Source organism: Hemitrygon akajei, chromosome 14 (assembly GCF_048418815.1).
Source record: "Hemitrygon akajei chromosome 14, sHemAka1.3, whole genome shotgun sequence".
Classification (NCBI taxonomy): domain Eukaryota; kingdom Metazoa; phylum Chordata; class Chondrichthyes; order Myliobatiformes; family Dasyatidae; genus Hemitrygon; species Hemitrygon akajei.
The window spans coordinates 31950172-31976452 of NC_133137.1; the positions used below are offsets into that span (position 1 = coordinate 31950172).

General features: G+C 40.0%; 1 protein-coding gene across 2 annotated transcripts in view; it reads left to right on the forward strand.

The window, feature by feature from the left end:
- pole (polymerase (DNA directed), epsilon) overlaps positions 1-26281 on the forward strand; it is a 149811-nt gene that overhangs the window by 101071 nt on the left and 22459 nt on the right. For both annotated transcript variants that reach the window (XM_073065749.1, XM_073065750.1), the window contains exons 36-43: positions 4270-4446; positions 6798-7021; positions 8385-8605; positions 10500-10704; positions 13550-13723; positions 18853-18978; positions 20312-20444; positions 23478-23667. In XM_073065749.1, the coding sequence (XP_072921850.1) occupies positions 4270-4446; positions 6798-7021; positions 8385-8605; positions 10500-10704; positions 13550-13723; positions 18853-18978; positions 20312-20444; positions 23478-23667 (1450 nt within the window). The remainder of the gene's footprint in view (positions 1-4269; positions 4447-6797; positions 7022-8384; positions 8606-10499; positions 10705-13549; positions 13724-18852; positions 18979-20311; positions 20445-23477; positions 23668-26281) is intronic.

Below are 26281 nucleotides of genomic sequence, written 5' to 3' on the forward strand. Positions count from 1 at the left end.
CTTAGAGCATGGATTGATACCTGGAAATATGTTGTAGCTATTAGTGAAACATGGTTACAGGAGGGGTGTGATTGGCAACTAAATATTCCTGGATTTCGTTGCTTCAGGTGTGATAGAAACGGAGGGGCAAGAGGAGGAGGTGTTGCGTTGCTTGTCCGAGAAAATATTACAGCGGTGCTTTGGCAGGATAGATTAGAGGGCTCATTTAGGGGGGCTATTTGGGTGGAATTGAGTGGGAAAGGTGTATTAACACTTATAGGGGTATATTATAGACCATCTAATGGGGAGCGAGAATTGGAGGAGCAAATTTGTAAGGAGATAACAGATATTTGTAGTAAGCACAAAGTTGTGATTGTGGGAGATTTTAATTTTCCACGCATAGACTGGGAAGCCCATTCTGTAAAAGGACTGGATGGTTTGGAGTTTGTAAAATGTGTCCAGGATAGTTTTTTGCAGCAATACATAGAGGTACCGACTAGAGAAGGGGCAGTGTTGGATCTCCAGTTAGAAAATTAGATAGGCCAGGTGTCGGAGGTATGTGTTGGGGAGCACTTCGGGTCCAGTGATCACAATACCATTAGTTTCAATATAATTATGGAGAAGGATAGGACTGGACCCAGGGTTAAGATTTTTGATTGGAGAAAGGCTAACTTTGAGGAGATGCGAAAGGATTTAGAAGGAGTGGATTGGGACAATTTGTTTTATGGGAAGGATGTAATAGAGAAATGGAGGTCATTTAAAGGTGAAATTTTGAGGGTACAGAATCTGTTTCTGTTAGGTTGAAAGGAAAGGTTAAAAGTTTGGGAGCGCCATGGTTTTCAAGGGATATTGGAAACTTTCTTCAGAAAAAGAGGGAGATCTACAATAAATATAGGCAGCATGGAGTAAATGAGGTGCTCGAGAAATGTAAAAAGAATCTTAAGAAAGAAATTAGAAAAGCTAAAAGAAGATACAAGGTTGCTTTGGCAAGTAAGGTGAAAATAAATCTGAAGGGTTTCTACAGTTATATTAATAGCAAAAGGATAGTGAGAGATAAGATTGGCCCCTTAGAGAATCAGAGTGGACAGCTATGTGTGGAGCCGAAAGAGATGGGGGAGATTTTGAACAATTTCTTTTCTTCGGTATTCACTAAGGAGAAGGATATTGAATTGTGTAAGGTAAGGGAAACAAGTAGGGAAGTTATGGAAGCTATGAAAATTAACGAGGAGGAAGTACTGGCATTTTTAAGGAATATAAAAGTGGATAAATCTCCGGGTCCTGACAGGATATTCCCTAGGACCTTGAGGGAAGTTGGTGTAGAAATAGCAGGGGCTCTGACAGAAATATTTCAAATGTCATTAGAAACGGGGATGGTGCCGGAAGATTGGTTTATTGCTCATGTGGTTCCATTGTTTAAAAAGGGTTCTAAGAGTAAACCTAGCAATTATAGGCCTGTCAGTTTGACGTCCGTGGTGGGTAAATTAATGGAAAGTATTCTTAGAGATGGTGTATATATAATTATCTGGATAGACAGGGTCTGATTAGGAATAGTCAGCATGGATTTGTGCGTGGAAGGTCATGTTTGACAAATCTTATTGAATTTTTTGAAGAGGTTACTAGGAAAGTTGACAAGGGTAAAGCAGTGGATGTTGTCTATATGGACTTCAGTAAGGCCTTTGACAAGGTTCCGCACGGAAGGTTAGTTAGGAAGGTTCAATCATTAGATATTAATATTGAAGTAGTAAAATGGATTCAACAGTGGCTAGATGGGAGATGCCAGAGAGTAGTGGTGGATAACTGTTTGTCAGGTTGGAGGCCGGTGACTAGTGGTGTGCCTCAGGGATTTGTATTGGGTCCAGTGTTGTTTGTCATATATATTAATGATCTGGATGATGGGGTGGTAAATTGGATTAATAAGTATGCAGATGATACTAAGGTAGGAGGCGTTGTGGATAATGAAGTAGGTTTTCAAAGCTTGCAGAGAGATTTAGGCCAGTTAGAAGAATGGGCTGAACGATGGCAGATGGAGTTTAATGCTGATAAGTGTGAGGTGTTACATTTTGGTAGGAATAATCCAAATAGGACATATATAGTAAATGGTAGGGCATTGAAGAATGCAGTAGAACAAAGTGATCTAGGAATAATGGTGCATAGTTTCCTGAAGGTGGAATCTCATGTGGATTGGGTGGTGAAGAAAGCTTTTGGTATGCTGGCCTTTATAAATCAGAGCATTGAGTATAGGAGTTGGGATGTAATGTTAAAATTGTACAAGGCATTGGTGAGGCCAAATTTGGAGTATGGTGTACAGTTCTGGTCACCAAATTTATAGGAAAGATGTCAACAAAATAAAGAGAGTACAGAGGAGATTTACTAGAATGTTACCTGGGTTTCAGCACCTAAGTTACTGAGAAAGGTTGAACAAGTTATGTTTTTATTCTTCGGAGCGTAGAAGGTTGAGGGGAGACTTGATAGAGGTATTTAAAATAATGAGGGGGATCGATCGAGTTGATGTGGATAGGCTTTTTCCATTGAGAGTAGTGGAGATTCAAACAAGAGGGCATGATTTGAGAATTAGGGGGCAAAAGTTTAAAGGTAACACAAGGGGGAATTTCTTTACTCAGAGAGTCGTAGCTGTGTGGAATGAGCTTCTAGTAGAAGTGGTTGAGACAGGTTTGGTATTGTCATTTAAAGTAAAATTTGATAGGTATACGGATGGGAAAGGAATGGAGGGTTATGGGCTGAGTGCGGGCCAGTGGGACTAGGTGAGTGTAAGCATCGGCATGGACTAGAAGGGCCAAGATGGCCTGTTTACGTGCTGTAATTGTTATATGGTTATTTGATTATACAAAGATTCTTGTAAATTCTAGAGATTACGATGGAGCACATCACAGCCTGGGATGGAGGTTCACTGCACAGGATTACATAAGGCTGCAAAGTGTTGTAGACTTAGGCAGCCTCCATCACAGGCACAACCCTCCCCACCAACAAGGACATCTTCAAGAGGTGGTACGTCAAGAAAGTAGCATGCATCATGAAGAGTCATCATCAGGGACGTGCCTTCTTCTTGTTAATGCCGTTAAGGAGGAGATACAGGAGCTTAAAGACCCAAACTCAATGATTCAAGAGCAATTTCTTCCCCTCTGCGTTGAAGTCCATGAACAGTACTTCATTATTCCTTTATTTTTGACACTTTATTTATTTTGTAACTTATAGTTTTTTCTATATCTTTGCACCATGAAACAACACCTTTCATGACGTACAGTTTGTCAGTAGTAATAATAGTTCTGATTCTGATCTTGTTTAATTGGTAAATTAGTTTATTGTCACTTGCACTTGCGTACAGTGGGATACTTGTTTTGTACCCCTTCCCTACAGATTAATTCATTACAACAGTGCATTGAGGTTCCACAAAGGAAAACAATAAGAGTGCAGAATAAAGTGTTACAATACAGGAACACTGCAGTGCATGTACAGTTTGGTACAAGGCCATGACAAGGTAAATTTTGAGGTCAACTGTCCTTCTTATCATACTAGCAGACAGTTCACTAGTTTTGTCAGAGTGGATCGAAGCTGTCCTTGAGCTCGGTGATAATTTGATTTCAAACTTTTCTACCTTCGGTCTGATAAAAGGGAAAAGGGAACGTCTAGGGTGGGTGAGGCTCTTGATTATGCTGGCTGCTTTACCGATGCAGCAAGAAGTACAGACAGTCGATGGAGAGGAGGTTCATTTCTGTGATGTGCTGAGCTGTGTCCACAGCTCTGCGGTTTCTTGCAATCGCGGACAGAGTAGTTGCCATGCTAAGCTGTGGTGCATCCGGATAATCTCATGTTTCCTGGTTCTCAATAATGTTTTTTTTTGTCTGTTATGCTTGCTTTCTATCTGATCTGCTTGTTAATCAAAGGTGGTGCTACATTATATGGCAACAAAGATGTCATATCGTCTCATTTTCATTAAAGAGATGGGAACATTTATTTAACAATGGCCATTGACGTAACAAAAATTCCATGATGCAAATTCTGAAACAGTTATCCAGCATGTGTCAATTTTACAAAACCTTTATCGATAGTACCTGTTAATGGCTGAATTAATAAGGTTTTGGTTTTTAATTGGATGTATTGATACAAATCATGAAGTACCGTCTGGTAAATTTACATATGTAAGTAAATTTACTTATTTATTATTATTTTTCCCTCTTCTATACTATGTATTGCATTGAACTGCTGCTGCTAAGTTAACAAATTTCACAACACATGCCGGTGATAATAAATCTGATTCTGATTCTATTTTAGGTACGTAGTAATCAAATGCCAAATTTGAACAATCTTTATGCTGCTGAGAGGACTGCTATGCTGGAGAAATTGGATGAAGAACTGCTGCCACCTGATAAACACACATTTGAAGTTCGAGCAGAAAAGGATTCAAAGCAAATCTACAGAGCAATTCAGCGGCTTCTCCTGAGCTACAAGGTAATGGCTTCTGCGTCTGCAGACGAACTGTGGTACCGAAGGAGTGATGTGTGGCTTGCAAAATATGCTACAAAAATCTATGTCCAGGCTTTTGTTAGTGTCATTTTTAGCTGAGCACCATTTAATACTTCTTGAGTGTCTGAATACAAGTTGAATTTTGAAATTTAAACCAGAGTAATTACACACAATAAGTGTGTAATACTAGAATTTGGAAGAAATATATGGAATCACCTTGTTTAAATGCTCATTCAGTTTCATAGAAACTATTTTCAATTATCTTTTCATTTAGTGTTCTATTTTTTTAAATGGTAAAATTTTAAGTTTTAAACTAGTGAAACTAGTTTGATATGCACCCATTGAAATTCAGGCTTTGAATGAGGAAAGTAAAATATTGTGAATTAATACATCAAACTGCTATTGAAATATTCTAGCAATTCATACATCATAATTCGTGTCTTACAAGTTGATTTGCTACTTAGAAAAAGAGCTTTTTGAGGACAGGTTTTAATGTTATCATCTGTTATACACCCATTAATTCCTTTGTAATTGCACTCTTGGGGTTTGTTAGTGCGACAGTTTTTCTCACTGGCTGTTATCGTGATTAAAATCAGGGCTAACTTTTATCCACCTTGCAGATTTCTAGCCTGCTGCTTTTGCACTCATTCTTGACTGGATCTACTTTGCCTTGTGGCCATTGTTCAGTGATATATCTGTCATCATGTTCATTTCATTATTCTTATGATTATAAAAATTGGCAAGTCCAAATTATTTGGCTTTTAATACTTTAGTCAATCAGTTGTGATTTAACACCACCAAGAGATGTGGAATGCCCTCAGGTCGTGTTGTTTGCAAAAAAATTATTACCTTTATGGTGCTGTTGCCTCTCCATACTTTTTGCCAATTCCTATGAATAGGGATGAGATACAATTATATATTTTCCTTGTTCTGTTATAACAAGCAGTCTGCTGGAAGAATTCATTTGGTTGACTAGTAGCTGGTGGAGTGGGGAGGTCTTGGTTGAAACCCTGCATCAGGATTGAGTGCAGAGAGAGGAAATGGCCAGTACTATGAAGAGAGTGGGAACAGTGACAGGAGCCAGAGGTAACACAAGGAAATCTGCAGATGCTGGAAATTCAAACAACATACATAAAATGCTGGTGGAACACAGCAGGCCAGGCAGCATCTATAAGGAGAAGCACTGTCGACGTTTTGGGCCGAGACCCTTCGTCAGGACTAACTGAAAGGAGAGATACCAAGAGATTTTAAAGTAGTGGGGGTAAGGGGAAATGCAAAATGATAGGAGAAGACTGGAGGGGGTGGGATGAAGCTAAGAGCTGGAAAGGTGATTGGCGAAAATGAATCAGAAAGTGAGCTGGAGAAGGGAAAGGATCATGGGACGGGAGGCCTAGGAGAAAGAAAGGGGGGAGGGGAGCACTGGAGGGAGATGGAGAACAGGCAAGTAACTAAATATGTCAGGGGTGGGGTAAGAAGGGGAGGAGGGGCATTAACGGAAGTTAGAGAAGTCAATGTTCATGCTATCAGGTTGGAGGCTACCCAGCCGGTATATAAGGTGTTGTTCCTCCAACCTGAGTTTGAATTCATTTTGACAGTAGAGGAGGCCATGGATAGACATATCAGAATGGGAATGGGACGTGGAATTGAAATGTGTGGCCACTGGGAGATCCTGCTTTCTCTGGCAGACCGAGCGTAGGTGTTCAGCGAAACGGTCTCCCAGTCTGCATCGGGTCTCACCAATATATAAAAGGCCACACTGGGGGTACCGGATGCAGTATACCACACCAGCCGACTCACAGGTGAAGTGTCGCCTCACCTGGAAGGACTGTCTGGGACCCTGAATGGTGGTGAGGGAGGAAGTGTAAGGGCAGGTGTAGCACTTGTTCCGCTTACAAGGATAAGTGCCAGGAGGGAGATTGGTGGGAAGGGATGGGGGGGACGAGTAGACAAGGGAGTCACGTAGGGAGCGATCCCTGCGGAAAGCAGAAAGAGCAGGGAGGGAAAGATGTGCTTGGTAGTGGGATCCCGTTGGAGGTGGCGGAAGTTATGGAGAATTATACGTTGGACCTGGAGGCTGGTGGGGTGGTAGGTGAGGACGAGGGGGACCCTATCCCGAGTGGGGTGGCGGGCGGATGAGGTGAGGGCAGATGTGCGGGAAATGGGAGAGATGCGTTTGAGAGCAGAGTTGATGGTGGAAGAAGGAGCCAGAGGTGATTGGTTGACTGAGAAGGGGTGAATTTCTGTTGATTACATTTCAATGGATCTGACCCCATATCCATTTAGATTTTAGCAGTGTTTAAAGAGTAAGATGAAACATGATATTACTTCTTTTTCAGGATGAAAGAAGAGGTCCAACTCTCATAGCAGTCCAGTCAAAGTGGGACCTGAAGAGGCTGACAAATGGAATGCCAATTCTGGATGATTTCCCATTAGTGCCTGTTAATGTAATTGATGACATTAACTATGGAGTATTAGATTGGCAGCGTCATGGTGTCCGTAGAATGATTAAACACTACCTCAGTCTGGATAGCATTTTGTCTAAGGCATTTGAAATGGCCAGGTAGGAATCTTTCAGCTTCTAAAAGTTGCTTGACAACTTAGCACGTATGTTAAATTGGTTCCTGTCAAGTTTTAATAAAGGCTTAAGATCTGTATGTAGTTTCTGTCCAAATGTCATGCCAGTACAGATCTCTGCACTGTACTGCTTTTGGCAGAACAGAGTAATGGGATCTACAATTGCCACAATATTCTAGGATTTAGAACGGAAACTAATCAACCAAAGTTTCTACTGTTGTTTACCCACTGGGTCATCTCTATTTGAATATGCATCTAAATAGGAGTCATATTTTAAGTTCCCACAACCCCCAGCAAAAGATTCCTTTACTTTTGTTGAGGATATTGAATAATATTGGTGAAGTTATCATTCCCACATTGTTGCTTCTGGAAAAGAAAAAAACAGCTGGTTTCCACTTCTGATGTAACTTGGGTCCATGATCATAAGATATAGGAGCAGAGTTAAGCAATTTGGCCCAACAAGTCTGCTCCACCATTTCATCATGGTTGATCTATTTTTCCTCTCAGCCCCCATCTCTTGCCTTCTCCCTGTATTCCTTCATGCCCTGACTAAGGAAGAATCTATTAATCTCTGCCTTAAATATACCCAAATACTTGGCCTGCGCAGCCACATGTGGCAACTAATTGCTCAGATTCACTACTCTCTGCCTGAAGAAATTCTTCCTCTTGTAAAGGACACCCCCCCCCCCCCCCATGCTGAGTCTGTGTCCTCTTGTCTTAGGCTCTCCCACCATAGGAAACTTCATCTCCACATACAGTCGATCAAGGCCTTTCTACATTTGATAGGTTTCAATAAGGTCACCCCTCATTCATCTGAATTCCACTAAGTCGAGGCCCAGAGCCATCAAACGCTCCTCATATGACAAGCCCTTCAATCCTGGAATCATTTTCATGAACATCTGCACAAAGATGTGGCTTTTCTCAGCCATCTATTTGTGACAGTTTTGATGTAATCTTAAACTGGTCTTGTGCATCTGCATCTACCAATAAAAAGTACCAATGCTAGCAAGTAAGAGCAGGTTCCTTAATGAGCCACATACCACTATGGAGAGTTATTCTCTAGCTATATCTAATAGGTGCAATGTTTTCAGCTCAAAGCTAAGCCATAGAAAACGTGATTTGTTGGAAAGAACATTAGAAAGGTAAAGTCTATTCACTTGTGTAAATCAAAGTGACTGCTAGGTCCCAGTGCATTATATTTTTCTCTTTTACCAAAGACCCTAACAACAATGGGCATTATATCAGGGAAGTTTCTAATGAATAAAAATTGAAGATTACTTTAGTATATTGTCAACAAATAAGCAAATGTTATTTAGTACTAATGCTGCCAATGCTTAATTCCATTCCAGATACTACCACATACCCATTGGAAATCTCCCGGATGACATCTCCACTTTTGGATCAGACCTTTTCTTTTCCAGACATCTTCGTCGACACAACCATCTGTTGTGGCTTTCCCCAACATCTCGGCCTGATTTAGGAGGGAAAGAAGCAGACGATAATCGTCTGGTGATGGAATTTGATGAGAGGTCAACAGTTGAGATCAATAATCCAGGACGATATTCTACAGGTACATGGGCTGCTGAACTCCAGTACACACTGCTTCACATAGATAATGTCAACTACTTTTATATATAACCATATAACAATTACAGCACGGAAACAGGCCATCTCGGCCCTTCTAGTCCATGCCAAACGCTTACTCTCACCTAGTCCCACCTACCTGCATTCAGCCCATAACCCTCCATTCCTTTTCTGTCCATATATCTATCCAATTTTTTTTTAAAAAGACAAAATCGAACCTGCCTCTACCACTTCTACTGGAAGCTCGTTCCACACAGCTGCCACTCTCTGAGTAAAGAAGTTCCCCCTCGTGTTACCCCTAAACTTTTGCCCCTTAACTCTCAACTTATGGAAAAGGCCTATCCACATCAACTCTATCTGTCCCCCTCTTAATTTTAAATACCTCTATCAAGTCCCCCCTCAACCTTCTACGCTCCAAAGAATAAAAACCTAACTTGTTCAACCTTTCTCAGTAACTTAGGTGCTGAAACCCAGGTTACATTCTAGTAAATCTCCTCTGTACTCTCTCTATTTTGTTGAGATCTTTCCTATAATTCGGTGACCAGAACTGTACACCATACTCCAAATTTGGCCTCACCAATGCCTTGTACAATTTTAACATTACATCCCAAGTCCTATACTCAATGCTCTGATTTATAAAGGCCAGCATACCAAAAGCTTTCTTCACCACCCTATCCACATGAGATTCCACCTTCAGGGATCTATGCTCCATTATTCCTAGATCACTCTGTTCTACTGCATTCCTCAATGCCCTACTATTTACCATATATGTCCTATTTGGATTATTCCTACCAAAATGTAGCACCTCACACTTATCAGCATTAAACTCCATCTGCCATCTTTCAGCCCACTCTTCTAACTGGCCTAAATCTCTCTGCGAGCTTTGAAAATCTACTTCATTATCCACAACACCACCTATCTTAGTATCATCTGCATACTTACTAATCCAATTTACCACCCCATCATCCAGATCATTAATGTTTATGACAAACAACATTGGACCCAGTACAGATCCCTGAGGCACACCACTAGTCACCAGCCTCCAACCTGACAAACAGTTATCCACCACTACTCTCTGGCATCTCCCATCCAGCCACTGTTGAATCCAGTTTATGCTGCTTAGTTCTGTTTCTTGTATATTATTAGTTTGGGTTTGGGTTTGGGTTTCTTGTATATTATTCACTTCTTTCTCCTCTGAGGCTGAGACCCTCACAATAATTCAAATGAAGGAAAAAAGCAACCTCGGTAAAACTGAAAACTGCAGGAAAAAATCTAAATAGTTTTTTATTTGTTTAATTAATATTGTTAACAATAAGTAGGGCTACCTGGAGTACAGTTGCAAATGCAGAATATATTTTTGAGCCTAATTTGTTTATTTTAGTTACTGTTTTGTACAGCAACCTCAAAGTAAAATGAGGTGACTACCACTTCACTGGTGATAGCAGCATTCCCTTTCCACGTGGTAGTCATCTCAATGCATGCAGTTGGTCTGACTTTGAGTCTAGTGAGTTATCTCACTTGAACCTACAGTACATGCATATAGATCATGTTTAATTGTGATAGCCGAGGAACCAGCTATCTATCTATCTATCTTGCACTCTCTGTGCATTGGATATTTGTTGGTCTTTTTTTTTAATGGGTTCTTTTGGGTTTCTTCTTTTGTGGCTGCCTGTAAGGGATCTCAAGTTTGTATATACTTTGATAATAAATATACTTTGAAATTTGAGCTATGATCAGCAAAGCTCAGACTAAGCCTCAAAATGAATTTAGTATTTCTTTTCATTAGCATGGACATAATGACTTGAATGGCTGCCTTCTGTCTTGTAAATTTCTGATATTATCCTTGGAGATTTCAAATTAATACACTGTCTCTCATATAGTTTCTGTTGAACTGGACATTCAGAATCTGGCTGTGAATACGATCTTGCAGTCCCATCACATCAATGATATGGAGGGAGCATCCAGCTTGGGTGTCAGCTTTGATGTTATCCAGCAAGCTTCGCTTGAAGATATGATGGCTGGTAACCAAGCAGCTAATGCATTGGCCAGTTACGATGAGACAGCATTGTGCTCACACACATTCAGGTATTTGTATGAGAAAATAGTCAGCAGATGCCCTTCATTAGAGTTTGGGCATTGATTTTATTTTTTACACTAAGAATGTCGGTAGATATTTCCAGTTCAATAAGCAGCTGTTCTAGAGAAAACTAGTGCCATTGGTGTTACAGTTCATTAAAATGCAAATATCTCAAGCTCTGCAGTAATATACTCATTTAGTGTTTGTTCTTGTATGGCATTCCCTATCCAACTGGCCTGAAATTCACTGGTGATTGTGAAGTCACTAGGGATTGAGAAGTCACTAAGAATTGAAAAGTTTGACAGATTCTCCCAGTGGATTAGTACTTAACCACTGTTCATTTTTACAGTTTGCCTTGGAGTACTGAAACATAGCTCTCAACATTGCTCTTTTTGTTGTATGTGGCTTTGAAGCATATAGGACTGTATTCTAAACATATATCAAGAAATGTCGCTGGAAGTGGAGTTAGATGAACCCTGATGAGATGTTATTTTGGGCCTGCTGTGTTTTTTATCCCCCTGTCTCACTGGCAGGTGGGTTCTTTATTTGAGTCTGTGCTTGTGGTGCTCAGAGCAGGTTGATGGTGTTGGATTTGGGTCCGGTTTGTTGACCATATTGTGTTTTTCCTTGTACTTTCAGCTTTCCTTTCACTCGTTTTTTATATTTGTCTAATTGTCTGTTGGTCTGTAGACTTTTAGTAACTTGTAATATTCAGTGCATTCCAGTTAATTGGGATGCATCAGGACCTGTACATTTCGGCCCAATCAAGTGGCTGTCCCAATTAGCCGAAGTTTCATGGAGATGGTTTAAAAAGGTATAAAAAAAAGATAAACTGAGTAACAAATTAATGTATGTATTGAACGAAACACAGAACAAATTAGAATGCTGCCAATAGTACTAAAGTACTATAAAATAGTGTATTAGTCTCTAATGGTTATCAACAGAGGAATTCATCGAATATATGCAATGAACAAAATCAGTGCCAACACCTAGCACACATAATGGACTCCTTTCATCTAATGCTGTCGACAATGGCATCCTTTGAATCTTTATTTTCATTGTGGCATTCAAGATGATATTTTCAAGTTCTGCTGCTTCTTTCAAATATGATTCTGCTACTATTGGAACCTGTGATTTACTCTTTGATGATGTGTTTTCGGGCCAATTGAGCTATCTGGTGCTTTGCTGTCTCCAAGGGAATCTGATGAGGTTTTGAGCAGAGTATGCAGCCTAGAGGCCAAGAAGCCTGGAGACGGGGCATGAGCTCATGATCAACTCCATTTCTCACTGATGAAAGTATCAAACAAGATTGAAATCAATGAGGACAAGGGCAGAAGGCGAGCAGGTGTTCAATGCTGCCTGCCTGCGCTTGACTCTCTCTTTCTCTCTTTCACCTTCCTGGAAGAAGGTGCCTACATTTGACTGGTCTGTCTCTGTCTGTGTGTGTGTGTGTGTCTCTCTCTCTGTCTCTCTTTCTCTTACTCTCTCAATGCTGCTGAAGTTTTGGTTCTTGAGCAAGGTTTAATCAAAGTGGTTTGTGGATTAGACTGTAGTTTATGTTGTGTGTGTTTCTGGTTACTCTTTTTTTAAAAATTTCTGTTTTGAGCAATTTTGATCAGATTTGGCTGGCTCTGCAGCCTGCAGTCAACTCATGATACAGCACTAAATTGAACTGATCGGAACTAAACTGAACATTCCTAGACTGTTTCAATGACTTTGTGGTTTGATGCTTTATATTCTGTTTTTTTGCTCATTTTTGCTGTTTGTGCAATTTGTTTTTTCTCTTGCACGCTGGATATTTAGTGTTTCCTTTAAATGAATACCTTGGTGTTTTTTTTTGTTTCATGACTATCTGTGGGAAGACGAATCTCAGGGTTGTATACTGCATACAGACTTTGATAGTAAATAAACTTTGAATCTTTGGAACTTTTTGCTGAAGTAATAAAATAATTCCATTTTCACTACTGGCTGTTTCTGGTATTTCCAAGCCTGAATGCGTGAAACTGATGTGAGCAAAGCAGTTTGGAATTGTCTTACTGTTATTTCTTTCCAACAATCAGTGACAAACATCACTGATTTTTGAGCACAAACACGTGCAACTGACGCTATTATATATAAAAAAACTGCTCACTAAGCATGGTGTAGCATTTAACAGCCACATTAGTGCACACAACTGACGCTAGTTAGAACCGGTTTAGCAACAGCCTCCTGCCCCAATTAAGCAGCATTGTGTCGCAAATAAACAAAGAGAATCCCAGCTATTTTCTCGAATGAGTTTTTGTTCTTTAAGAGTTGCCCCAAATAAATGGCTGCCCCAATTAACTGATGGCCCAGTTAATCAGAATCCACTGTACTTGATTCTCTGTTTCTGTAGTTCCTTTGCAAAAATGAAATGTGATTCACTTGCTAAACAGTTTTGTTTTTACTTCAAACTGGTTTGTTGTAAGAAGGCAGAGCATGTGCTCACATCCCATTGTTGCAGCCTTTTCATTTCAAGTTTGTTACAACTATTTTCAGTTATGCTTCCTTTGTTACAACTATTTTCAGTTATGCTTCCTTTGTTACCTCCCTGCCTTGTTTACTGATGCAGGCTGACCGATACTATGAACATCTAATAAAATGTGCATCGTTTTTGACTTCCAAGGAAGCTTCTAGGCAACATCATCTCCAGATCTAACAATGGAAAGTTTGTACCAACACATTACATTGCCCTTGTTCCCCCTCCTACCAGCTAAGGTCTACTTAGTTATGTCATTCTGCAGAATGGTTAAACATGGGTGTGAGTGCTGTACATTATGGGCTTCATAAAACATTGCTTTATAACTCATGAGTACTTGTCTCTCATTGTTGCAGAATTTTGAAGAGTATGGTTGTAGGCTGGGTTAAGGAGATCACCCACTATCAGAATATGTACGCTGATAACCAAGTAATGCACTTTTATCGTTGGCTGCGTTCTCCCTCTTCACTGCTGTATGACCCCGCGCTGCATCGCACACTTCAAAACATGATGAAGAAGCTGTTTCTGCAGTAAGTTTATAAAAGAATGATGTGGGAGAGTGGACACTAAAGAATGAAATATAAGCCTAGTTAAGCTTTTCAGCATTTTCTGGTGGCTGAATAATCTTCTTAATGCATCAGTTTAAAGTTTTCACGAGTTCCTTATAAGCTCCTACTAAATGGACACTTTAATTTCTGTCTAGAACTCTAGTGATAGAATGTTTTCTAATTGGTGCAGTTAATGATGAATCAATTTGTGCAGTATATTGGCTCTTGAATTTCTTGTAACACAAGCTGAAACAAACAACATATAAATCTCTTAAGGTGAAGAAAAAATTGTAGGTGCTGGAAATCCAGAATTCAAAACATTTTTCTGTGATACTCAAGTAACACGCACAAAAATTGCTGGAGGAACTCAGCAGACTAGGCAGCATTTATGGAAAAGAGTAGTCGATGTTTCAAGCCAAGATCCTTTAGCACAGTCTTGGCCTGAAACGTCTACTATACTTTTTTCCATAGATGCTGCCTGGCCTGCGGAGATCCTCCAGAATTTTGTGTGGTTTGCTTGGATTTTCAGCATCTGCAGATTTTCTCTTGACTGGCAATACTCAGGTCAGGCTGCCTCTGTGGAGAGAGAAAACCACATTAAAATTTAGTCAATGTAAGTTCTGATGCAAGTTGATTATGTTAACTCTGTTTCTCTTTATACCGATGACACTGGAACTGCTCAGTACTTTCAGCATTCTCTTACACATTTATTTGCTTGACTGGTGACGACTCTTATTTTCCCGGTGATAATGGAAATTAACATTATAAATAAAGATCACTTGTGTCTCAAGTTATTATTCAACATTGTATCTCATGTAGTTTTGAAGGGCATATTATAGAGTACAGAATATCAGAATAAACTGTAAAAGAAAATGTCAATTTTAGAAATTCTAGTGATGGCAGTTTCCATCTGATATTTGCTTACGAGGTGGAATTTAGCACTGTGTACAAAAGGAACCTCAAAGGAAGTACTAAAATGGCTGTATGTTGCTATAAATCAGCCTCTCCTGTTAGCAAGTAGAGGCTGACAAAACGGCAAAATTGCAGTTAACCAGATGAGTTGCAATGTAAAAGGTGGACAGAATCAAAAAGGGTGAATACAGGACTGAAGATGTTTTGTTTGAATGCGCACAATATACAGAATATGGTAGATGAACATGTAACACTGTTACAGATTGGTATATATTGTGGCTGAAAGAAGCTTATAGCTGGGAGCTTAATGTCCAAGGATACATGTTGTAGCAAAAGAACAGCCAGGTAGGCAGAGAGGGGATGGTATGGCTCCATTGGTAAAAGATTGAAATCAAACCATTAGAAAGTTGGGATACAGGATCAGAAGATGTAGAATTGCTGTGGGTAGAGGAAAAGATCTGCAAGGGTAAAAGACTGATAGGAGCCATATACAAACCCCCAAACAGTAGTAAAGATATGGTCTACAAATTAGAATGGGAGATAGAAAATGCATGTAAAAAAAAGATAATGTTGTGATAGTCACAGAGGATTTCAATATGCAGATAGATTGGGAAAACTAGGTTCATGCTGGATCCAAGATGGGAATTTTCTAGAATGCCTACGAGATGGCTCGTAGTTGATCCCACTAGGGAATTAGCTGTTCTGGATTGGATGTTGTGCAATGAACCGGAATTAATTAGAGAGCTTAAGGTAAAGGGGACAGTGATCATGATATGATAAAATTCACCCTGCAATTTGAAAAGAAGTTAAAGTCAGATATTTCACTATTATAGTGGAGTAAAGGGAATTACAGAGGCATGAGAGAGGCGATGACCAAGATTGATTGGAAAGGAACACTAGCAGGTATGATGGCAGAGCAACAATGGCTGGAACTTTTGGGAGCATTTGGAAGGTGCAGGATATATACTGTACATCCCAAAGAGGAAGAACTATTCCAAAGGCAGGATGCCACAACTGTGGCTGACAAGAGAAGTCAAAGCCAACATAAAAGCCAAAGGCAGGGCACATAATACAGCAAAAATCAGTGGAAACTTCGAATATTGGGAAGCCTTTAAGGTAAGCTAGCCAATAATATTAGAGGATACCAAAAGTTTCTTCTGTATAAAGTGTAAAAAAGAGGTGAGACTAGATATCGGGCCACTGGAAAATGATGCTAGACAAGATAGTAAAGGGTGACAAAGAAATGGCAAGTGAACTGAATAAGTATTTTGCATCTGTCTTCGTTGTGGAAAACAGTAGCAGTATGCTGGAAGTTTGAGAGTGCCGGGCAGAAGTGTGAAGTTGCCATTACTAGGGAGAAGGTTCTTGGGAAACTGAAAGGTCTGAAGATAGTTAAGTCACCTGGATCAGATGGTGTTCAACCCAGGGTTCTGAAAGAGGTGGTTGAAGAGATTGTGAAAGCATTAGTAATTTTTCTCCCTAGGCCTCCCATCCCATGATCCTTTCCCTTCTCTAGCTCTGTACCCCTTTTGCCAATCACCTTTCTGGCTCTCAGCTTCACTCCACCCCCTCCGGTCTTCTGCTATCATTTCGCATTTTCCCCTCTCCCTCCTACTTTCAAATCTCTTACTATCTTTCCTTTCAATTAGTCCTGACGCAAGGTCTCGGCCCAAAACGTCGACAGAGCTTCTCCCTATAGATGCTGCCTGGCCTGCTGCGTTCCACCAGCATTTTGTGTGTGTTGCTTGAATTTCCAGTATCTGCAGATTTCCTCGTGTGAGCATTAGTAATTATCTTTCAAGAATTAATAGATTCTGGCATGGTTCTAGAGGAATGGAAATTTGCAAATGCCACTCCACTCTTCAAAAAGCAAGAGAGGCAGATGAAAGAAAATTTTAGGCCAGATAGTCTGACCTCAGTGGTTGGGGAGATGTTGGAGTTGGTTGTTAAGGATGTGGTTTCGGGATCCTTGGAGGCACATGATAAGGGAAAATTTTGCCTAACAAATCTATTGGAATTCTTTAAAGAAATAACAAGCAGGATAGACAAAAGGGAATCGGTAGATGTTGTGTATATGGATTTTCAGAAGGCTTTTGACAAGGTGCCACACATGAGGCTTCTTAGCAAAATTAGAGCCCATTGTATTACAGGAAAGATATTAGTATGGATAGAACATTGGCTGATTGGCAGAAGGCAAAGAGTGGGAATAAAGGGAGCCTTTTCAGGTTGCCTGCCAGTAACAAGTGGTATTCCACAGGGGTCACTTCTGTTGGGGCCAATTCTTTTTATGCTGTATGTCAATGATTTGGATGACGGAATTGATGGTTTTGTGGCCAAGTTTGCTGATGATACAAAGGTAGGTGGAGGTGCAGGTAGTTTTGAGGAAGCAGAGTGGCTACAGAAGGACTTCAACAAATTAGGAGAATAGGCAAAGAAGTGGCAGTTGGAATACAGTGTTGGGAAGTGTATGGTCAAGCATGTTGTTCGAAGAAATAAAAGCGTAGACTATTTTCAAAATGAAGAGAAAATTCAAAAATTTGAGGTGCAAAGCAACAAGGGAGACCTCGTGCAGGATTCCCTGAAGGTTAATTTGCAGCTTGAGTCATTGCTGAGGAAGGCAAATGAGATGTTAGCATTCATTTCAAAAGAATATAAAAGCAAGGATGTAATATAGAGGCTTTAAAACACTGATGCGGCCTCACTTGGAGTATGGTAAGCAGTTTTGTGCCCCTTATCTAAGAAAGGATGTGCTGATAATGGAGAAGATTCAAAGGAGGTTCATGAAAATGATTCCATGCCTCTTCTCACTGGAATTCAGATGAATGAGAGGTAACCTTATTGAAACCTATTGAATGTTGAAAGGCCTCAGTAGAGTGAATGTGGAGAGAATGTTTCCTGTGGTAGGGGATTTTATGACCAGAGGAGACAGCCTCAGAATAGAGAGGTGTTCTTTTAGAATGGAGATAAGAAGGAATTTCTTTAGCCAGAGAGTGGTGTATCTGTGGAATTCGTTGCCACTGGCAGGTATGGAGGGCAAGTTATTGGGTATATTTAAGGCGGAGATTGATAGATTCTTAATTAGTCAGGGCATGAAGGGATTGCATGGAGAAGACAAGAAAATGGGGCTGAGGAAAAATGGATCAACCATGATGAAATGGCGGAGCAGACTCGCCATGGTAAATGGCCTAATTCTGCTCCTATATCTTATGGTCTTAAATCTAACATATTTTGGTGGATTGTGAATTAACAACCTACAAGAAAACAAAACAACAATAACAAAATCAAATACGAAAGAAATGTTCTGCAGTTGTACATTTTCCTTGCAGGATGAGGAAAATATATATTTTGTCATGTGATTTCATGGATCATTGCACAAGTAAGTTAAGATAATACTAGCTTTTGTTTAAAGAAAAATAAGATGGTGGTAGTTGCATTGTAAGGAAAACTTGGCATCCTTTTGAGTATCAGCTATTTTGATTTTTGAATAATTTGGGTTAATGTATCCTGCATCTGCAAGAAAGGTGTACACCTACAAAATTTTTGTATTTTATTATTGCTGTTTCGTTTTCTTGTAAATATTTCATTGACAATTCTCCACAATATGGAAGATCTGTAGCAACATATCATGTTAATCTTATCAGTATTTCCTTTGAGGTTCCTTTTGTGCACAGTGATAAATACCACCTCCTAAGCAATTGTCAGCTTCCTGTTATTCTAATCTAGAGAAACTTTTGCACTTGTATTCACTTATTGGTAAAAATCAGACAAACACCCTTCACTAGAATTTTTGGACTAATACTTCATCACATCCTCTGCAACCTTAACTGAAAAACAGATTTTATAAAGAGAAGGAAGCATATTTTAGCAACAGGGAAATTGAGCTGAAGAGATTACAATAGATTAGTTAATCGGAAAGAATATAACAAGTTAGTGGAAGAGGTAATGTAGCAAATTAGTTCAAATGAGTTCAAATTTTCATCTTGTATTCACATAAGAAATACCTGCTTCAAATTTTCATCATGTGTTAGCATAAGAAATATAAAAATCCAATAAGTCACTGTTCCTACATTAGTGTTGAACTATAGTACAAATTTCAACTTGCACTATAAAGTGAAAGTGTAAAATTGTTAAGAAACAAGTTACGCCAAGCATACATGCAAGTTGGCTAAAAGTTATTTTGATATTTTTCAATCATGTAGGCTGGTAGCAGAGTTCAAAAGATTGGGTTCATCTGTGATCTATGCCAATTTCAATCGTATAATACTGTGCACCAAAAAGCGGCGTATTGAGGATTCAATAGGATATGTGGAATATATCACAAAAAGGTAATAAAACAAATAGGCTTTTTAATTAACAATGATAAGTTTTCAAAAGTTGCGTGTAAGAACATGCTTTAAGCAGTTGCCTATTAGCAGAGATGGATTTTGATTCCCTTCAAAAAAAAACAATGTTATTTCAGATTGGAAGTTTATATTTGCATTACTCTGAAAATGCCAGAAAAGTACATGTATACTTTTTTGATTTTTCTTTCCATTCTTCTTGTATGAACATCTATATAGTAGTGCTTTATGTCTGGTCAAAATTGATAGCAAATTCTCATTGCTACACCAGCCACCAAGCTCCTAGCATCTGTGGCTGTGCTGTTCGGAATGATTGGCTTCAATTGTTTATTGGCACAACTCTTTCTTCTGAATCGGTTATTTTAAATCAAACAATGGTCTTAAATACAGAATCTTTGCTTGCAATTGAATGTGAAAGGGAAAGTGGCTTGACTTATCTGAAGTAGCTAATAATTCTAAGTGACATCGTAATATAAGGCATTAATTCCTGTTCAGATAAATGTACAAGATTTTATAGCTCTCTTCAAGCTAGATTAAAATATCTTATGGTAAACACCACTACCAAAATTGGTCTTTAATTGCCAACCTATAATATATCCAAATTTTCTGCTCAGTTTACCAGTTTGGCAGTGGCAATACTCAATTCATCAAAAGCTACGGATTATTTGGGGCATGTAGTAAAGTGTTGTACAATTTCAAGTTTATCCTTTGATTTAGACGTGCCCAGGTAATGACTCAATAAATCTGTTTTTATTTGTCTATCTATCTATTGATAAAGCATGGAACAGGCCGCTCTGGCCCAATGAACCAAAGCACTCAGCAACATACCTATTTAACCCTTGCCAAAACACAGGCCAATTTACATTGACCAGTAAACCTACTAACCAGTATGTCTTTGGGTTGTGGGAGGAAACTAGAGCACCCAGTGGAAATCCCACTCTCTCATGGGGAGAACATACAAACTCCTTAGCGAAGGTGCCAGAATTGAGCTGCAGACTCCACCCCGAACTTCAGTAGCACTGTGATGCCTCTTGAATGTTATTCAGTTTTTCAAATAGTTGTGGATGTTGTAGCTTCATATTTGATGTACTGATTTCATATTTCGCTATAGATAAGACTCGGTGAGAGAAAAGCTGAGTACTGGTCTTGAGCTCATGTCACTAGGAGAGAGATCTGGGAAATTTGATGGATCTTTGTTTTATATTTTCTGTCTTTTGGAATTAGTGTCCTAATTTAGCAATCAGAGGTTCTATGGCATTTGTGGAAAAAATACATTATATAATTTCTCTTTTTTTTTAAAAAAAACTCAAAATTGCAGCATTCATTCCCGTGAGATTTTTCATTCCCTCTCCATCTCATTTTCTCGCTGCTGGGAGTTCATGCTTTGGATGGATCCAGCCAATTATGGAGGTATTAAGGGAAGAATTCATTTTGACAATCTCAATGGAGAGGTATGTGGTCTAATCTAAAGTTATTAGATGGTCTTTGCAGGTCATGTATTATTCAATTTGATTTTGAAATGTCCATCTGTATGTATTGATATAAGAATAAGTGATTGCAACTTAAAGAACTTTTTCCAGAAACCTTTTACTCAAGTGTCATTGGGATTATTTAAAAGGTTGGTTCTGATCTATGATGAATTGAAACAGTAAATGGATTTCAAGGCTGAATATTACTTCTAATTGAATTAATATAATTGGTATACTTCATCTTTCCATTATACATGTGATGACTCATCAAAAGCTCAAGGAAAAGATCTATAACTATGCTGCTGGATCTCATGGTGCACAGGACATAGCTATTTTATGGGCTTACAATTGGTACAAGAAAGCACAACAGAAACCAAAACCACAAATCACTTTGAGTCTTGACATTTATATAGGAGATGATTTATGGGGGGTTGCTAACAAAATGCTTCAGCTGTTTTATAAAACGTATTCATTTCTAGGGTTCAAGTGTCATGAGCAAGGCTAGCATTGTCTGTCCCTTATTTCCTAAAACTGGGTGGCATTTGAGTATGCTTAAGAGTCGGTCACATTGCTACAGATATCAACCTAAGCTCAAACACAGATTCAACTCGGTAAACCTTCTCTGCACTGCCTCCACTGCAAGTATATACCCTCTCAAATATGCAAACCAAAACCATATTCCAAATGTTGTTTCATCAACACCCTGGGAAATTGTATCATAATTTCACTTTAATTTTATATTCTGTACCCTGGAATGAAGATCCAATATTCCATGAACTTTCATATCACAAGATAAACAAGACAAAGGAGCAGAAGTAGGCCATTCAGCCCATTGAGTCTGCTCTGCCACTCCACCATGAGCTAAACTATTTTCCCATCTAGTTCCAATTTCCGGCTTTTCCCCCAAATCCCTTGATATCCTGACTAATTTCCTCCTTAAACACCCTCAATGATTGGGCCTCCACAGCTGTATGTGGCAACGAATTCCATAAATCCACGTATATTTGAGGAGAGCATTCGCCCATTGAGTTTATACTGGCTCTCAAAGCTATCCTATTGCCCTACTTGTATCCCAGTAATCTATTCTCTTGTGCATGCTCTTAAGTTCTATTTTGTGCTTAAGATAACCCACCATCTATGGTGTGGAAAGAAACAGGGCACCCAGTGGAAAAACTTGTATAAGATTACAAGTAAAATATGCAAACTCCATACAAAACAGCTTTGGAGACGAGAATTGAATCCTGACCAAAATAGGTATGAAGCACTACATAATGCGTTACTGTGCCACCTTATCTATTCCAAATTATTTACCATATCCATATACTATCTTTTTGTAATTCATGTACCAGGAGCCACAGATCTACTTATGCTTCAACTTTCTATAGTCCAATTCCATTTAAATAACAACTTGCTTGTTCATTCTTCCTTCAAAGTGGATAACCAGATTTTTCCACATTATGCTAACATCTGGCCCATTCACCTAACGACTTTATATACCCTTTGCTCACTCTTCATGTCCTCCTGACAACATGCAAGCCCATCTATATTTATATCAGCAAATTTGTTTACATTACACCTTTCATCCTTGCCATAAATATAGATAGTAAGTATTTGCAGTCCCACCATTGATCCCTGTGGAGCATTGATTGATGACAGCCGCTGAGAGGATCACTGGGGGTCTCCCTCTCATTTTGTGACATTTACCTGGAGCATTGCAGATGAAGGACCCGAAGAGTTATTGAGGATCCCTACCACCCATCCCACAATCTCTTTGATCCACTACCATCAGGAAGGAAGTACGTGAGCATCAGGACTATGACTTCCAGACTGGGTAACAGCTTTCTCCCTCATGCTGTGGGACCAGTTGAATACCCTGCCTCCACAAGGTCTTGTCACTAGGACAGCGAGCTGTTTACTGTTTACCCGTGCTGCGTACTACATTCATCTTGAATTTTGTTAGCTTATTTATGGTAATATTTTGGTTTATGTGCTGTGTGTGATATGTTCTGTGGGTGCATCGTAGTCCTGTGGAACATTGTTTCAGACGTACAGTCAGATGGCAAAGAATTTGAACTTGAGCAGTAGTACCAGACTGTGTAGCCTTTTCAGCTTAATTATGGTTATTGGTGGTGCTGGGGAAATGTAGAAGGTCACATGTCCCAAGAGCATTGTTACTATATATACACCTGGTGCCTTGACCTGTCCTGAGTGATGCATCTGATTTTACTCTTGTTAGCCTTGAATTTGCATCACTACATTTTAGTGATGTCACCCAAATGCTGATTGTGCAAAATCTCATAGCCCCATCTACTGCCGTGAGTGCACAAGGCCAGTGGCACAGTTCCATGCAGCTCACCCTGGAAAACAGCTGTTCTGCCTTTCAAGTAGTTGATTTATGTTAAGCTCATTCAGCTTTTATTTTAATAAGCAGTTTCAGATTTGTTTTAGGGCACTTCCTGCACAGCCAGGAAGTAGAAAATATAAAAGTACATTGTCTGGCTGTAAGCCAGAGGTTTATGTTAGGAGCAAAAAAAGTTTCTAACTAAAGCCATCCTGTTGTTTCCCCAGCAGAAGCATTGATTTTTCACTCCTTATTCGCTATGTTATGCCATTGAGTGCAATAAACCAAAGGAGCTAGGAGGCCATTTCCTGACTGTCGTGACGCTTTTGAATGAAGCTTGGCTGATTGTCTAGTTGATGTTACAACACCTCATCGAGGGCAGTAGAGTAGCAAAACATCTACACTTACAACTCCCTTACTTACCTGTTAGATAGTTGAGGTCCCAAAGTAGTTGCTATTGATCAGCAAGCAAAGACAAAGGACACCAGCTGAGTCCCTGAAATAGGGTTCTAATCAGTGAGAGTTCATAAGGCTGTGCCCATTATGGAACATTTCAACTCTGCCACCAAAGAAGATAGTAATGAGTGCAGCATTAAATGGTTTGCTTTGCTAATAACTCTGGTTTTTGCTTTTATAACAAAACTGATCTGTGTGATGATTTCTGTTTTGTAAAGGCTGAGAGTAATAAAGAAGCAGAGGAACTTGACATTGATGAAAACAGTGACAATGATATTGAAGAGGTTCATTCAGAGGACGATGAAGGCAGTATTAATGTAGAAGACCTTCTGGATAATAACTGGAATATTATGCAGTATCTACCACAGGATGCTTCGTGCCAGAGTTATTTCCTCATGATTGTCTCAGGTAATTTGCATTTCTCAATAGCACGTAGAACAGTAGAGTACAGGAAAAGGCACTCTGACCCACAATGCTGTACTGAACTAATTAACATAGCAATTAAATTCCTAACTAAACTGATCCCTTCTGCCTACACGAAGTCCATATCCAACTATTCTCTGCCCATTCATGTGCCTATCGAAGAGCCTCTTGAATGCCTCTATCATATTTGTCTTCACCACAAAACCCAGGCATTGTATTTACTCTCTTTGTAAACAAAACTTCCCCCACCTCCTTTTAACTTCCTCCTCTCACTTTAAATGCATACCCAAGACATTTTGACTTGGTGGTGGGGAAGATACTATATATTCTTCTCATAATCTCTTAACCCTTTATCACAGGGGTTTCCAAGCTGTGGTCCACTGACCCCTTGTTAGTGGTAGGGGTCCGTGGCATAAAAAAAGGTTGGGGACCCCTGCTCTGTTGGATCTCCTGTCAGCCTCCACTGCTCCAGAAAAAGTTTGTCCATCCTGATAAATCTCTTCTACACCCTTTTCATAATCTCCACATCCTTCCAATAATAGACTGAATACTAGTGAATGGAGTACTCCAGATGCAGCTTAACTAGAGTTTTGTAAACCTGCAATGTAACTTCCTGACTCTTGAGCTTGATCCCTCAACTAATAAAGACAAATGTGCCATATGTCGCCTTTAACATCCAATCAACCTGTGCAGCTGCTTTCAAGGAGCTATGGATGCCAAGAACCTCTCTACATTAACACTGTTGAGAGTCTTGCCATTAACAGTGTGCGGTACCTTTACATTTGATCTTTCAAAGTGCAACACATCACGTTCAACTGGATGGAACACCACACCATCTGCCTATATCTGCAACTGATCTACATCCCACAATATCTTTTGCTGATTGGCAGATTGTGGCCAATGTAGACAATCTTAGTATCGTCTGCAAACTTACTAACCCAACCATCTACATTTTTATCCAGGCCCGTTATATATACTGTATCATATACAGCAGAGGTCCCAGTACAGATCCCTGCGTAACACCAGTAGTGTCAGACTGTCAGCTAGAATAAATCCCTTCAACTGCTACCACCTGTCTTCTATGGAGAAAGCCATATCTGAATCAAAACAGCCAATTCAGCATTCACCTTCTGATTGATCCTTCTATGAGAGACCTCGTCAAGCTTACTAAAATCCATCTAGATAACATTCTCAGAATTATCTTCATAGTCTAAAAAACACAATTGAGTTAGTAAGACATGACTTGTCCCACACAAGGCCAATTCGATCATGGTTTTTCAGATGCTCAATTCCTATCCCTAAAAATCCTCTCCTGTAGTTTCCCACCCACTTCCCTAATCCTGGAAGCTATAGTCACTTGTCTTTCATTTCTAGGATTATCCCTATTTTACTTGTTGAATAATCAAACAACATCAGCTAGTCAGCAGTCCTCTGAGACTTTGCCTGTGGCTGGAAAGGAGACAGAGATCTTCTCTTGCCTCTGTCAATAACCAGAGGTTAATAATCTATTCAGACCTGAGCCTTATCCACTTTAATGTTCTTTAAGAGACCCAACACTATCTCCTTTATCTCAGACAATACACACAAAATGCTGGAGGAACTCGGCAGGCCAGGCACATCTATGAAAAAAAGTGCAGTCAATGTTCCAGGCCAAAACCCTTTGGCAGGACTGGAGGGAAAAACAAAACAGAGGAGAGGAGGTGATAGGTGGAGGGGGAGGGGAGAGAATACCACCAGGTGATAGGTGGGGAGGGGAGGGATGAAGTAGAGAGCTGGAAAGTTGATTGGTGAAAGAGACAGAAGGCCATGGAAGAAAGAAAAAGGGGGAATGAGCACAGAGGGAGGCGATAGGCAGGCAAGGAGATGAGGTGAGAGAGGAAAACAGGGATGGGAAATGGAGTGGAAGGGGTGTGGAGGGCATTACCGGAAGTTTGAGAAATCAATGTTCATGCCATCAGGTTGGAGGCGACCCAAATGGAATATAAGCTGTGGTTCCTCCAACCTAAGTGTAGTCTCATCACGACAGTGGAGGAGGCCATGGATGGACATATGGAAAGGGGAATTACATTGGGTGGTCACTGGGAGTTCCTGTTCTGGTGTATGGACCACAGATGCTCGGCGAAGCGGTCTCCCAAACTAGGTCGGGTCTCACTGATGTACAGGAGGCCACACTAGGAGCACTGAACACAATAAATGACCATAATGGACCCATGGGTGAAGTGTTGCCTCACCTGGAAGGACTGTTTAGGGCCCTGGATGGTAGTGAGGGAGGAGGTGTATAGGCAGGTGTAGCACTTGTTCCACTTGTAAAGATAAGTGCCAGGAGGGAGATCAGTGGGGAGAGACGACTGGACAAAGGAGTCATGTAGGGAGCGATCCCTGCAGAAAAAGGAAAGTGGGGGGGGGGGGGCAAGATGTGCTTGGTGATGGGATCCCATTGGAAGTGGCAGAAGTTTCAGAGAATTATATGCTGGACGCAGAGGCTGGTGGAGTTGTAGGTGAGGGCAAGAGGAACCATATCTCTGGTAGGGTGGCGGGAGAATGGCGGTAAGAGCAGATGTGTGAAATGGAAGCAATGTGGCTGAGGGTAGCATTGATG